The 16,108-nt window shown below is 49.5% G+C and overlaps 1 protein-coding gene across 1 annotated transcript; it reads right to left on the reverse strand.

The window, feature by feature from the left end:
• Positions 1–25: 25 nt before the first annotated feature.
• LACTB (lactamase beta) lies at positions 26–11,618 on the reverse strand. Its single transcript, XM_060259997.1, has 6 exons — positions 11,214–11,618; positions 7,557–7,623; positions 5,892–6,082; positions 5,166–5,484; positions 3,972–4,137; positions 26–593 (listed from the first exon to the last, which is right to left on the reverse strand). Exons 1-6 carry the CDS (start codon positions 11,616–11,618, stop codon positions 26–28), a joined length of 1,716 nt encoding a protein of 571 aa, XP_060115980.1.
• Positions 11,619–16,108: the final 4,490 nt, after the last annotated feature.

Here is a 16,108-nt window from a genome sequence, read left to right on the forward strand (position 1 = left end):
TAAGCTTTTTCTTTCGGAACCTGGCTCAATCGCAGAAGGAGCCATTTTTACCCGCGTGTTGTCCCGACTTGTCCTTTTCGAATTCCATTGCGATCTTTAAGGCGGTTTTGCTAAGGGAAACGGACTGCATGTTGCAGATGACGGTCACCACCACACCCTTGGGTGGCATTGGCGTGCCCCCGCCCGTGGCCTCCCGGGAGTCCCATTCCTCAGGAAGAATGAGTAAGACGCTGCTTGCCCCCACTGCTCCCCCGCAGTGGTACGTGTAGTGCCGCGGCTGCCTGCAGAAACCGTAGGCCTGCTTTTTCTCCACTACCTGCCAAGCCATGCCATATTTGTCGTCTTGGCTCCAGGATGTCTCCGTTTTTGGCACTGCTGTCCACAGCATCTCGATGGTGCCGGGCTTGAGGTAACCTGGAAGGAGTCCGGCGGGGAGGGTCTCCCGCTGCCTGAGCTGATAGCCGTACAGCATGGCGTTCCCGAATTTGAGAAGGTCACCCACAGTCGACAGGAAGCCTCCGCCGGCCCACTTGTAGGAGTTGTCCACGTAGGGGGTGTTGACCAACTGACCCTTTTTGTTGTGAGTATAATACCTGGGAGGGAGACGTAAGGAGGGCTGTCATGACTTTGTTCAGGCGTCGCCTACACAAGGACTTGGGGAGGGACGGTGGCTCAGGGGTAGAGCATCTGCTTGGGAAGCAGAAGGTCCCAGGTTCAATCCCCGGCATCTCCAACTAAAAGGGTCCAGGCAAGTAGACGTGAAAAACCTCAGCTTGAGACCCTGGAGAGCCATGAATGGGGCTGTGGCTCAGTGGTAGAGCATCTGCTTGGGAAGCAGAAGGTCCCAGGTTCAATCCCCGGCATCTCCAACTAAAAAGGGTCCAGGCAAGTAGGCGTGAAAAACCTCAGCTTGAGACCCTGGAGAGCCGCTGCCAGTCTGAGTAGACAAGACTGACTTTGATGGACCGAGGGTCTGATTCAGTAGAAGGCAGCTTCATATTGGGGAGGGACGGTGGCTCAGTGGTAGAGCATCTGCTTGGTAAGCAGAAGGTCCCAGGTTCAATCCCCGGCATCTCCAACTAAAAAGGGTCCAGGCAAGTAGGCGTGAAAAACCTCTGCTTGAGACCCTGGAGAGCCGCTGCCAGTCTGAGTAGACAATACTGACTTTAGGAAGGGATGGTGGCTTGGTGAGCAGAAGGTGCCAGGTTCAATCCCCAGCGTCTCCAACTAAAAAGGGTCCAGGCAAAGAGGCGTGAAAAACCGCTTGAGACCCTGGAGAGCCGCTGCCAGTCTGAGTAGACAATACTGACTTTGATGGACCAAGGGTCTGATTCAGTAGAAGGCAGCTTCATATGTCCTTTTAGGAACAACAGAGGAGGAAGCACCCAGGTGAAGGTTCTGGGGGCAACCTTAACCGTATTTCACTGTTTACTGAACGTCCCATCCTATCCATTGCTCTGGCTCACAGCGAGTAACTCCCCCCACCCACCCCCAAGTCCCAAATGAGAAAGGTGACTGATAAATAATGCCAGTGAATAAGAGCTCTGGCCACCTCTGAGACGCACGGCCAATCCAAGTTCAGCACTGTTAAGCAGTCGAAGAAGGTTCAACTGCAAGACAAAAGGCGACAGAAGCTAGCGTTTAAGCTCTGCTCTACACCCGGCAGTCCTTTCGCTCACCTCCCTGGCCTGGACTGTTCGACAAGCACCATCGCCGCCCGAGGCCCCGTGCTCAGACGGCCATTTCACAGCTCCCAACCGGAGATTCATAAATGGAGTCAGAAGGGGGCAGCACTCGCTTCTTTTTTAGTCTCCTCTCCAACACTGTGAACTGCTCTCCTGCTAAAGGCCCCCACACCCTTGACCTTCCATGCCCCGTGAGACTGATTGCCTTCTATAAAAATCTAACACTTAAGAACACGTGAAGAGCCCTGCTGGGTCAGACCAGGGAGGGTCCCTCTAGTCTACCTCCTGTCTCACACAGAGGCCAGCCAGTTCCTCTGGAGGACCAACAACAGGGCAGAGAGGCTGAGGCCTTCCCCTGAGAAGAACATTAGAAGAGCCCTGCTGGATCAGACAAGTGAGGGTCCATCTAGTCTAACTTCCTGTCTCACAGAGTGGCCAACCAGTTCCTCTGGAAAGCCAACAACAGGGCAGAGAGGCTGAGGCTTTCCCCTGAGAAGAACATCAGCAGAGCCCTACTGGACCAGTGAGGGTCCATCTAGACCAGCATCCTGTCTCACACAGCGACCAACCAACTCCTCTGGAGTTCCAACAACAGGGCGCAGAAACTGAAGCCTTCATAAGAACATCAGAAGAGCCCTGCTGGGTCAGACCAGTGAGGGTCCATCTAGTCCAGCCTCCTGTCTCACATAGTGGCCAACCAGTTCCCCTGGAGGGCCAGCAACAGGGCAGAGAGGCTGAGGCCTTCATAAGAACATCAGAAGATCCCTGCTGGGTCAGACCAGTGAGGGTCCATCCAGTCCAGCCTCCTGTCTCACACAGTGGCCAACCAGTTCCTCTGGAAAGCCAACAACAGGGCAGAGAGGCTGAGGCTTTCCCTTGAGAAGAACATCAGCAGAGCCCTACTGGACCAGTGAGGGTCCATCTAGTCCAGCATCCTGTCTCACACAGCGACCAACCAGCTCCTCTGGAGTTCCAACAACAGGGCGCAGAGACTGAAGCCTTCATGAGAACATCAGAAGAGCCCTGCTGGGTCAGACCAGCGAGGGTCCATCTAGTCCAACTTCCTGTCTCACAGAGCGGCCAGCCAGTTCCTCTGGACAGCCAGCAACGGGGCACAGAGGCTGAGGCCTTCCCCAGATGCAGACGTTTAGTGCCTTTGAATGTGGAGGTTCCCCGCAGTCACCGTGGCTAGTCGCCACTGACAGACTTAAGCTCCATGGATCTGTCTAATCGCCTTTGAAAGCTGCTTACCCCGTGGCCATCATGACACCCTCTAACAGCAAATTCTGCATTTGAATCGTTCTCGGTGTAAAGCGCTCTTTCCTTTTGTCCTGAATCTGCTGCCTGACAGCTTCAATGGATGCCCTCAAGTTCTAGTTTTCTGGGCGAGAGAGAAAAAATCATCTTTGTCGGCTCTCTCCACCCCACGCATAATTTTGGAAACCTCTGTCGCGTTCCCCCCTCGGCCTTTTCTAAAGGGGGGAGCTTGTCTCGTCTTCACCTCCTGAATTAATATTGAGCAGAGACTGGAAGGGGGAGGCTGCAGGGAGCAAGGCGGGAGGAGACGGGCTTAAGTTACAGGGAGGAGATTCCAGCTTTCGATAGGAAAAACCTCCCGACGGTGCGAGCGATTCAACGACAGGCTCCATTACCTGTTGGGCAAGTCTGGGACTCCTATGCTGGGCTGGACCGGGGGTGGCCAAACTGTGGCTCAGGAGCCAATTGCGGCACTTTCGCACATATTGCGTGGCTCTTGAAGCCCGCACAGCCCTGTCAGCTGGTTTGGAGAAGGCATCTGTCTCTTTAAATTACTTCTCCGAGCCGAGCCACCCAGCAGCTTGGAGAATGCAACTAAAGTTAAAGTTCCTTTCTTTCCACCTTTCCTTCTCCCTATTTTCCTTCCAGTCTTGTGGCTCTCAAACATCTGATGTTTCTTCTGTGGCCTTTATGTTAAGCAACTTTGGCCCCCTTGGGCCAGGCTAAATGATATGGCCTCTAAAGAACCTGCCAATCCAAGGACCCTGGCCTGTCTTGAGATGTGGCAGAGGAATACCTTACTGGTCTCTCTATGCCTCCAAATTAGTTCCAGACTGGCTACAGAGAAAGCTATTCTGATGGTGTTAAAAGTCACTGGCTTGGAAATAACTGGCACAGCTGTGACTGAAAAACTGAAGGAAGAAGCGCTCTATAAAGACACACGCACAGAGACACAGAACTTGCTAATGGATGCTCTCCGCCTCATTTAGCACGAAACAGCGAATCCCACAGTCCTAGAGGGGCATTTACCTTGCTCTGTTATAGATCAGCGGCTCGTTCTCATCCAGGACCGTGGATGACATGCCCAGGTCGTGAAATATTTTCAACATGTACTCGGTGAATTTGTGACCCGAGGCTCTCTCCACGATGGCGCTCAGAAGAGTAAAGCCATGGGTGGAATACAAATACTGGCTCCCTAGAAGAAGAAGAAGAGGAAAGAAAGGGCTGTTTACAGGGATACAGAGGGAGCGTTGACTGTCGAAAGCTCAATCTTATTGGTATCTAAGGTGCTACTGAGCTCAGAGCTAGATATCTGGGTCATAGTCAGTATTCAGTCTCTTCAGATCCACAGGAAATACATTTATGCATTTCGCATGCACACACACACACACACAATACCAAGAGACCGAACTCAGGCACAGAATATGGTGTACAAGAAGACGACAACGACTGCAGATTTATACCTCACCCTTCTCTCTGAACCTCAGCGACTCAGAGCAGCTTACAATCTCCTGTATCTTCTCCCCACACAACACACACCCTGTGAGGAGGGTGGGGCTGAGAGAGCTCTGACAGAAACTGCCCTTTCAAAGACAGCTCCTGCAAGAGCTATGGCTGACCCAAGGCCATTCCAGCAGCTTTAAGTGGAGGAGTGGGGAATCAAACCCGCTTCTCCCAGATAAGAATCTGCGCACTTAACCACTACACCAAACAGACATATGAACATATATGAACATACGAGGCTGCCTTATACTGAATCAGACCCTCAGTCCATCAAAGTCAGTATTGTCTGTTTAGACTGGCAGCGGCTCTCCAGGGTCTCAAGCGGAGTTTTTTCATACCTACTTGCCTGGACCTTTTGAGTTGGAGATGCCGGGGATTGAACCTGGGACCTTCTGCTTCTTAAGCAGATGCTCTACCAGTGAGCCACCGTCCCTCCATCTCCATCACCTACTTGCCTGGACCCTTTTTAGTTGGAGATACCAGGGATTGAACCTGGGACCTTCTGCTTGCCAAGCGGATGCTCTACCACTGAGCCACCATCCCTCCCCGAGCCACCGTCTCTCCCCAAGACAAGACAAATCAGGTGAGGGGCAGGGAAAGGATTATTAAGCACGATGTCCACTAAGGAGTGGCTGAAACAGCCCAGGGAGCACCGCAAGATGCTGTTTGTCATCCTATGGCTTCAGGAAGAGCTCTGGGGCAAGAGCATGTGCAACTCACCTGGTTTAAAGAACAAAGGATCATTTTTAAAAATACTGAGCGATTCAATCACGTTATCGTATTTCTCTTTCAGGTAATATTCTTCGTTCTCAAACTCTCTCTTTCTCCGTCCCCCTTTCGAATTTTTGCCTTCGCGTTCCGGCTTGGATTTCGCACTCCCTTCCGAGTCTCTCTCCTCCGGATCAAAATCTATGGCACCTTTCTCTGCTTTCAAAGCCCTGTTGAACTTTTCCTTCTCCTCCTTCACTTTGGCCGCGTCCTTCTCGTAGTGGCGAATCCCGCTTAAATGCGAGGCGAGCAGTCTCGTCGTGACGGCGACCTAGGTTTTTGAGAGACACTGGTTCAAGCGACTGAGGCGGGGGCTCATCTAGATGACCCTGGAGGGTCCCTTCTGACTCTATGAATCTCCGACTGCAACGCGATAGAAAAAGCAGGGAAACGGCAGTAGCCCTGATCCATTTCCAGAGCTTAAGGGGAGACAGAGGCACGCCTGGAAAACAGTCCACTGATCATCCTTTACTGAAACGACCCCTGCTGAAGACAACACGAGAAGTCCGGTGCAAAGTGCCAGAGAGACCCTGCCCAGTCAAAACTCCAAAAATTGCCACCGTTCCTCTTAAAAGACAATGATTCACCACTCAGCGTAGTGTTACAGTCGTCACTGACTCGATAGCCCCAGATATCCCCCTCAGTCCACCCAAACGCTTCGGAATAGCTTCGTTTTACCTTGGTCCCTTCGTACTCCTTTTCGGGAAACTCTGGGACGTATTTCTGCACGGGAGCATCTAAGTCTAGCTTGCCTTCCTCCCAAAGCTTTGCAGCGGCAACCATCGTCAAGGGCTTGCTGATGCTGGCAATCCTCAGGACGGTCTCGGGTTTGCAGAGCACCTGGTTCTCCACGTCCGCGTAGCCCAGCCCTGCAAGGGAAGGAGGAGGTGGCAGTTAGCGGGCATTGCTGACATCGCACTTCTCGAGACCTGCAGAAAACCAGACAGCCACGTCGACCGAGATGCCGCATGACGTCACTGCCGTGCTTTTCTTCCATGACAAATTTTTAAAAATATATTTATATACTTTTTAAAAAAAGGTTCAAAGAAGCGCAAACCCAAATCCAACATACAATAACTTGATCAAAATCAGACACAGAGAAAACGGTATGCACCAAACCAGAACTGGTTTCAACCAATGGAGGTTTTGGGGGTGGAGTCTGAGGAACGCAGAGATGAGAGAAGGGAGGGGCTGTGGCTCAGAGGAAGAGCCTCTGCTTGGCATGCAGAAAGTCCAAGGTTCAATCCTTGGCATCTCCAGCTAAAAGGACCAGGCAGGAGGTGATGGGAAAGACCTCAGCCTGAGACCCTGGAGAATGGCTGCCTGGCTGAGTGGACAAGGGTCTCATTCGACATATGGCAGTTTCATGAGTTCATATATAAGAACATAAGAGAAGCCATGTTGGATCAGGCCAATGGCCCATCCAGTCCAACACTCTGTGCCACATAAGAACATAAGAGAAGCCCTGTTGGATCAGGCCAGTGGCCTTTCCAGTCCAACACTCTGTGTCACACAGTGGCCAACATTTTTTATATATATATATATATATGTATATACACACACACGCACACATATATATACACACTGTGGCTAATAGCCACTGATGGACCTCTGTTCCATATTTTTATCTAACTCCCTCTTGAAGCTATCTATGCTTGTAGCCGCCACCACTTCCTGTGGCAGTGAATTCCACATGTTAATCACCCTTTGGGTGAAGAAGTACTTCCTTTTATCCGTTTTAACCTGACTTCTCAGCAATTTAATTGAATGCCCACGAGTTCTTGTATTGTGAGAAAGGGAGAAAAGTACTTCTTTCTCTACTTTCTCCAACCCATGCATTATCTTGTCAACCTCTATCACGTCACCCCGCAGTCGACGTTTCTCCAAGCTAAAGAGTCCCAAGCGTTTTAACCTTTCTTCATAGGGAAAGTGTTCCAACCCTTTAATCATTCTAGTTGCCCTTTTTTGGACTTTTGCCAATGCTATAATATCCTTTTTGAGGCGAGGTGACTAGAATTGCACGCAGTATTCCAAATATATAATACAGTTGTGCGGTTTGGCATGGAAGAAAACCGAATTTTTAATCTCTTATTTCACCTCCCGCACTTATTGGGTCTTAAGGTCTTGTCAGTTAAGTGATGGAAAGGCTGAGTGGGCATCAGTGGGCCTTTCTGTGGTCCTGAGACCTGCCCCCCCCCTCCGTTATTTGTCCCTGCCCTGCAATTCCCCTGTATTGCTGCATTAACAGTAGTTATTCGTTGTTTTGAATACTACACAGCAATGCCTTTGGAGAATATACACAAGCTTTAACAGGCAATTAAAAAAAAGATTAAACACACTTGCCTTCTGACCACACTTCCTTTCCGTCGACAGCAACACCGACAACTACGCCTGGGGCTCCCACTTCGTCCTGTCGAAAAATAAGACTGCTTGAGATTGCCAGTTTTGCCAAAAACAAACAACCCCCTCCCCCCTTCCCGTGAATAACTCAGAAGCGACGAAGCTCCAGCAAACCTCAATGCAGCCAGATCGACTTCCCAGCAGCATAGCGTGCCTGTATGCATTAATGATGCTAATGATATTGGATTTATATCCCGCCCTCCACTCCGAAGTCTCAGAGCGGCTCACAATCTCCTTTCCCTTCCTCCCCCACAACAGACACCCTGTGAGGTAGATGAAGATATTGGATTTATATCCCGCCCTCCACTCCGAAGTCTCAGAGCGGCTCACAATCTCCTTTCCCTTCCTCCCCCACAACAGACACCCTGTGAGGTAGATGAAGATATTGGATTTATATCCCACCCTCCACTCCGAAGAGTCTCAGAGCGGCTCACAATCTCCTTTCCCTTCCTCCCCCACAACAGACACCCTGTGAGGTAGATGAAGATATTGGATTTATATCCCGCCCTCCACTCCGAAGAGTCTCAGAGCGGTTCACAATCTCCTTTCCCTTCCTCCCCCACAACAGACACCCTGTGAGGTGGGTGGGGCTGGAGAGGGCTCTCACAGCAGCTGCCCTTTCAAGGACAACCTCTGCCAGAGCTATGGCTGACCCAAGGCCATTCCCGCAGCTGCAAATGGAGGAATGGGGAATCAAACCTGGTTCTCCCAGATAAGAGTCCGCACGCTTAACCGCTACACCAAACAAGCAGGAGTGGCCAAACTTGCTTAACGTAAGAGCCACACAGAATAAACATATCTGAGAGCTGCAAGATACGAAGGTCAGATGTTTGAAGACAGGCAGGCAGGCAGAAAGGAAGGCAGTTGGGGGGGAGATGAAAAGAAAGCAACTTTGACTCGAAATGCATTCTTCAAGCTGCCCATCAAGCAGCGAGGGTTTCGAGAGCCGCCCAATGTGTGTGAAAGAGCCACAGTTCAGCCACCCGAGCGCTAAAGCGACAGAGGCAATGGTGATGTGTTTGCAGTGTGGTCTCGTACAGCTTCAGGAATCCTTACCCTGAGACACCCTTCGCCCCTTGGTCATCACAGTACCTGTACATCTACTAACCCCCTAAGAGAGATCGAACGGGACACCAGATCTCCCCATTGCACAACTCACCATTTCTCAACAATTTCTCTTTCATCGAAGGCACTCTGCGCATGCCAACGAGCGCTTTGTCCTACATTCTTTTCAAATTAGAAGCGGTATAGTGGTTAAGAATATCAGACTACAATTTGGGAGACCTAGTTATGAATCCCGAACTCTGCCCGCTGGGTGACTTTAGGCCAGTCATACTCTTGGGAGTAGCCTACCTCACAGGGCTGCTGTGAGAATAAAAGAGAGAATGACGTGTGCTGGTTTGGGCCTCTACTGGGGAAAGCGGCAGGATAGAAATGCAGCAAATAAAGTAAGAAACAAATAAGGTTTTCTTTGAAGGGAAGCATGTTATCCTGAGATCTCTTAGAATGCTTTTTTTTTTTAAATTGAATACTACGAATAAAAAAATCGGAGTATGTCAGCATCCTGATTCATTTGCACACAACGTTCAACAAGAACAGCCTCAAGCACTTTATTCCGGATACCAGATTTACGTTCCAAAATTCATTGCCCTCATTGTACTTCTCATTGTTCTTTAGTGGGCCGTGTTGGTTACTTAGCAGCACATTAAACTCCTTGATCCACAGAAAGGGTTATAGCCAAACTGTGGCTTGGGAGCCACATGTGGCTCTTTCACATGCATTGTGAAAAGGAAGTCCTTCTTCACCCAAAGGGTGATTAACGCATGGAATTCACTGCCACAGGAGGTGGTGACTGTCAGCACAGACAGCTTCAAGAGGGGACTGGATAAGCATACGGAGCAGTGATACTCTATATTCTGGGTGCTTTGGGGGGCCACAGTGGGTGGACTTCTAGCCCCACTGATGGGCCTTCTGATGGCACCTGGGGTTTTGGCCACTGTGTGACACAGAGTGTTGGACTGGAGGGGCCATTGGCCTGATCCGACATGGCTTCTCTTATGTTCTTATGTATGGCTCTCAAAGCTCCCACAGCCAGCTTGGAGAAAGCATTTGAAGTTAAAGTTGCTTTCCTAAGTTTCCTTCCACCTCTCCCTCCTTCCTCTCATCTATTTTCCTTTCTTCTCAAACCTCTGGTGTTTATTCTATGCAGCACTTAAGTTTAGCAAGTTTGGCCAGCCCTGCTCTATTGCTTTAACATTGTTTCATTGCTTGCACCACCTGGAGGCTGGTAACCATAGGCCCATTTGGCTTACAGTTCCTCAGTAGGAAAAGCCACTTTCATAGAATCATAGAGTTGGAAGGGACCTCTAGGGTCATCTAGTCCAACCCTTTGCACAATGCAGGAAACTCACAAACACCTCCCCTAAATTCACAGGATCTTCATTGCTGTCAGGTGGCCATCTAGCCTCTGTTTAAAAACCTCCAAAGGAGAGCCCACCGCCTCCTGAGGGAGTCTGCTGCACTGAGGAATCGCTCTAACGGTCAGAAAGTTCTTCCTAATGTTGATCCGGAAACGCTTTTGATTTAATTTCAACCCACTGGTTCTGGTCCTACCTTCTGGGGCCACAGAAAACAATTCCACACCATCTTCTATAGGACAGCCCTTCAAGATGGTGATCATATCACCTCTCAGCCGCCTCTTCTCCAGGCTAAACATCCCCAGCTCCTTCAACCTTTCCTCATAGGACTCGGTCTCCACTTTGCACATGCTCGGGGCATATGTTACTCAGATTAAGGGATTTTTATCCTTTCCTGCTCCATCAAGCGTCTCCTAAGTAGCCCTAAAAAAAAGGGAAGGTGGAATGCACTCTGCACATGCTCAGGAGCTCTGAAGCTTACAGTTCCACAGTAGGAAAAGCCACTTTGCACGTGCTCGGGGCATATGTTACTCAGATTAAGGGGTTTTTATCCTTTCCTGCTCCATCAAGCGTCTCCTAAGTAGCCCTAAAAAAGAGAAGGTGGAATGCCCTCTGCACATGCTCAGGAGCTCTAAAGCTTACTGTTCCACAGTAGGAAAAGCCACTTTGCACATGCTCGGGGCATATGTTACTCAGATTAAGGGGTTTTCATCCTTTCCTGCTCCATCAAGCGTCTCCTAAGTAGCCCTAAAAAAGAGAAGGTGGAATGCCCTCTGCACATGCTCAGGAGCTCTAAAGCTTACTGTTCCACAGTAGGAAAAGCCACTTTGCACATGCTCGGGGCATATGTTACTCAGATTAAGGGGTTTTCATCCTTTCCTGCTCCATCAAGCGTCTCCTAAGTAGCCCTAAAAAAGAGAAGGTGGAATGCCCTCTGCACATGCTCAGGAGCTCTAAAGCTTACAGTTCCACAGTAGGAAAAGCCACTTTGCACATGCTCGGGGCATATGTTACTCAGATTAAGGGATTTTTATCCTTTCCTGCTCCATCAAGCGTCTCCTAAGTAGCCCTAAAAAAAGGGAAGGTGGAATGCCCTCTGCGCATGCTCAGGAGCTCTGAAGCTTGCCATTCCCGCTTGGGAATCTCTGCACATGCCCAGAGGCCCCCTCGGCGCTCCGCCCACCTTGACCCTCCGCAGAAGCTCCCTGCTGCTGCCCACCGCCCTGGCGAACCCGGCGGCCGGCTTCTCCTCGTCGCCCCCTGCAGCAGCCGCCGCCACCGCCGCCACCGCCAGGCCCAAACCCGCGCCCAGCCGCCAGCCGCGCCGAGGCGGTCCCCAATGGGCTCCGGGGCCACTCCCCAGGCGCCTCAAGGCCGCGCGGCCTCCTAGCACCAGCAGCGGTGCCTTCCGCAGCGCCCACAGGCCCGACGCCGCCATCGCCCGGCCCCGCAGGCTTCGGCCTCCAGCTAGGCCTCGACCGCCGCTGCTAGGCGACACTTCCGGGTTGGAACGCAGAAGCAAGCGCCACCCGAGCGCGTCGAGCAGTGCCGCCCGCTTCCGGCAGTGCGGGCGACCGGCGCCAGGCATTAGCAAGCGCTGCCCGAGAGCATCGAGGGCAGTTGCTGCCGGATTGTAGAACGAGCCTCTCACCGCTTTTAACAAAGTTGGAGCCTATTAAAACCAACCAAGTTTAATAAAGCAAGAACCTTTAAGACCAAGCAAGTTTAATTCTGGGTATAAGCAAAGGAGGAACCTATTAAAACCAAGCAAGTTTAATTCTGGGTATAAGCAAAGGAGGAACCTACTAAAACCAACCAAGTTTAATAAAGCAAGAACCTTTAAGACCAAGCAAGTTTAATTCCGGGTATAAGCAAAGGAGGAACCTATTAAAACCAAGCAAGTTTAATTCTGGGTATAAGCAAAGGAGGAACCTACTAAAACCAACCAAGTTTAATAAAGCAGGAACCTTTAAGACCAACCAAGTTTAATTCTGGGTATAAGCAAAGGAGGAACCTATTAAAACCAAGCAAGTTTAATTCTGGGTATAAGCAAAGGAGGAACCTATTAAAACCAACTAAGTTTAATAAAGCAGGAACCTTTAAGACCAAGCAAGTTTAATTCTGGGTATAAGCAAAAGAGGAACCTACTAAAACCAAGTTTAATAAAGCAGGAACCTTTAAGATCAAGTTTAATTCTGGGTATAAGCAAAGGAGGAACCTATTAAAACCAACCAAGTTGAATAAAGCAGGAACCTTTAAGACCAACCAAGTTTAATTCTGGGTATAAGCAAAGGAGGAACCTATTAAAACCAACCAAGTTGAATAAAGCAGGAACCTTTAAGACCAACCAAGTTTAATTCTGGGTATAAGCAAAGGAGGAACCTATTAAAACCAACCAAGTTTAATAAAGCAGGAACCTTTAAGACCAACCAAGTTTAATTCTGGGTATAAGCAAAAGAAGAACCTACTAAAACCAAGTTTAATAAAGCAGGAACCTTTAAGACCAACCAAGTTTAATTCTGGGTATAAGCTTTTGTGTGCATACAAAAGCTTATACCCAGAATAAAACTTTGTAGCCTGGACTCACACTTTGTTCAGCTGGAGTCCAGTCGCGCCTTTAAGACCGTCAGCGTTTTATTGAGAATGTAAGCATTCATATGCCAAAAGCACACAGACAACAGTATGGGGTGGAATTAGCAGTCCCACATATAGAGTGGCCAGTGGATTAGTGCGCAAAGTAGTGAAACAGTTTTTAGCAGATTCAAAGAGCGACAAGCTGGGGTCTTAGAACTAAGTAGGAGTCATGTAGCACCTTTAAGAGCAATGAAGTTTTATTCAGAATGTAAGCTTCTGTACGCATGTGTACTTCTCCAGACAAGGAATGAGGTACAACGAGCAGAGAAACATATAGCTGGTGGGCAGTGGTTTACAATGCAAAATAGTACAAAGTTAAAATCCAATCTGAGAGAACATTTGGTCTGGATAGCATTTGTGTGGGAAACCAATAAAATAGTAACATGTCAGAATGTGAGAATGTGAATGACAAGCTGGGGTTGGTCATTTGTCATCATTCTTTTAAGCTCCAAACACATTTTCACTATTTTGCCCACTCTATGTGTAGGACTGCTAATTCCATCTCATACTATTGTCTGATGAAGTGTGCTTTTAGCGCACAAAAGCTTATATTTTCAATAAAAAGGTGCTACTGGACTCCAGCTTTGCTCTGTTGTTTCAGACCAACCCAGCTACCCCGCTTGAGTCCACTAAGAACATAAGAAAAACCATGTTGGATCAGGCCAATGGCCCATCCAGTCCAACACTCTGTGTCACATAAGAACATAAGAGAAGCCCTGTTGGATCAGGCCAATGGCCCATCCAGTCCAACACTCTGTGTCACATAAGAACGTAAGAGAAGCCCTGTTGGATCAGGCCAATGGCCCATCCAGTCCAACACTCTGTGTCACATAAGAACATAAGAGAAGCCATGTTGGATCAGGCCAGTGGCCCCTCCAGTCCAACACTCTGTGTCACAGAAGAACATAAGAGAAGCCCTGTTGGATCAGGCCAATGGCCCATCCAGTCCAACACTCTGTGTCACAGAAGAACATAAGAGAAGCCCTGTTGGATCAGGCCATTGGCCCATCCAGTCCAACACTCTGTGTCACATAAGAGAAGCCCTGTTGGATCAGGCCAATGGCCCATCCAGTCCAACACTCTGTGTCACATAAGAACATAAGAGAAGCCCTGTTGGATCAGGCCAATGGCCCATCCAGTCCAACACTCTGTGTCACATAAGAACATAAGAGAAGCCCTTTGGATCAGGCCAGTGGCCCATCCAGTCCAACACTCTGTGTCACATAAGAACATAAGAGAAGCCCTGTTGGATCAGGCCAATGGCCCATCCAGTCCAACACTCTGTGTCACAGAAGAACATAAGAGAAGCCCTGTTGGATCAGGCCATTGGCCCATCCAGTCCAACACTCTGTGTCACAGAAGAACATAAGAGAAGCCATGTTGGATCAGGCCATTGGCCCATCCAGTCCAACACTCTGTGTCACATAAGAACATAAGAGAAGCCATGTTGGATCAGGCCAAGGGCCCATCCAGTCCAACACTCTGTGTCACATAAGAACATAAGAGAAGCCATGTTGGATCAGGCCAAGGGCCCATCCAGTCCAACACTCTGTGTCACATAAGAACATAAGAGAAGCCATGTTGGATCAGGCCAGTGGCCCCTCCGTTCCAACACTCTGTGTCACATAAGAACATAAGAGAAGCCATGTTGGATCAGGCCAGTGGCCCTTCCGTTCCAACACTCTATGTCACAGAAGAACATAAGAGAAGCCATGTTGGATCAGGCCAGTGGCCCATCCAGTCCAACACTCTGTGTCACATAAGAACCTAAGAGAAGCCATGTTGGATCAGGCCAATGGCTCATCCAGTCCAACACTCTGTGTCACATAAGAACATAAGAGAAGCCATGTTGGATCAGGCCAATGGCCCATCCAGTCCAGCACTCTGTGTCACAGAAGATCATAAGAGAAGCCATGTTGGATCAGGCCAAGGGCCCCTCCAGTGCAACACTCTGTGTCACACAGTGGCCAAAAAACCCAAGTGCCATCAGGAGATCCACCAGAGGGGCCAGAAGCCTTCCCACTGTGCCCCCCCCCCAAGCACCAAGAATACAGAGCATCACTGCCCCAGACAGAGAGTTCCAACAATATGCTGTGCCTAATAGCCACTGATGGACCTCTGCTCCATATGCTTATCCAATCCCCTCTTGAAGTTGTCTACGCTTGTAGCCGCCGCCACCTCCTGTGGCAGTGAATTCCATGTGCTAATCACCCTTTGGGTGAAGAAGGACTTCCTTTTATTCATTCTAACTTGACTGCTCAGCAATTTCATTTAATGTCCACGAGTTCTCGTACTGTGAGAAAGGGAGAAAAGTACTTCTTTCTCTACTTTCTCTATCCCTTGCATAACCTTGCAAACCTCTATCATGTCACTCCTCAGTTGACGTTTCTCCAAGCTAATGAGCCCCAAGCGTACACAGCACCACAGCTCGAAAGCATCTATTAGTCTGCGCTCAGCCTTCCTTATGGTCCAACTTTCACAGCCTTTCTTCATAGGGAAAGTGTTCCAGCCCTTTAATCATTCTAGTTGCCCTTTTCTGGACTTTCTCCAATGCTATAATATCCTTTTTGAGGTGTGGCGACCAGAACTGCACACAGTACTCCAAATGAGACCGCACCATCGATTTATACAGGGTCACTATGATACTGGCTGATTTGTTTCCAATTCCCTTCCTAATAATTCCCAGCATGGCATTGGCCTTTTTGTATTGCAATCGCACACTGTCTCGACATTTTCAGTGAGTTCTCTACCACAACCCCAAGATCTCTCTCTTGGTCAGTCTCTGCCAGTTCACACCCCATCAACTTGTATTTAAAGTCAGGACCTTTAGGAAGGTCACTGTTTATTAGCTCAAATAACATCATGGGGTGTTTTTGTTTTCTGCCATCTCTGGCTGCAAATGCACTCAGGGCCAGCTTTACCCTTAAGAAGGGAGCAGCAGTACCTCTAGGGTTGCCAGCCTCCAGGTGGGGCCTGGAGAGCTCCTGGAGTTACAGTTGATCTCCAGGCAAGAGATCACCTGGAGAATATGGCTGCTTTGGAGGGTGTACTCTGCAGCATTACACCCTATTGAAGCCCGTCCCTCTCTACCCCACCCTCCTCAGACTCCACTCCCAAATCTGTAATGCCCTCTACTTGGGGCTACCTCTGTGCCGGACCCGGAAATTGCAGCTAGTGCAGAACGCGGCGGCCAGGCTGTTGTTGGGACTCCCGAAACTGGAACATATACGGCCGGGGCTACGTGAACTGCACTGGCTGCCGATTATATACCGGGTCCAGTACAAAGTGTTGGTCGTTACCTTTAAAGCCTTATATGGCCGAGGGCCTGCCTACCTGAGGGACCGTCTTTCCCCATATGAACCCCAGAGAGCACTGAGGTCAACGGGGAAAAACCTAATGACTGTCCCTGGGCCGAAGGAAATTAAATATCAGAGCACCAGAGCA

This window comes from Heteronotia binoei, chromosome 19 (assembly GCF_032191835.1).
Source record: "Heteronotia binoei isolate CCM8104 ecotype False Entrance Well chromosome 19, APGP_CSIRO_Hbin_v1, whole genome shotgun sequence".
Taxonomy (NCBI): Eukaryota; Metazoa; Chordata; class Lepidosauria; order Squamata; family Gekkonidae; genus Heteronotia; species Heteronotia binoei.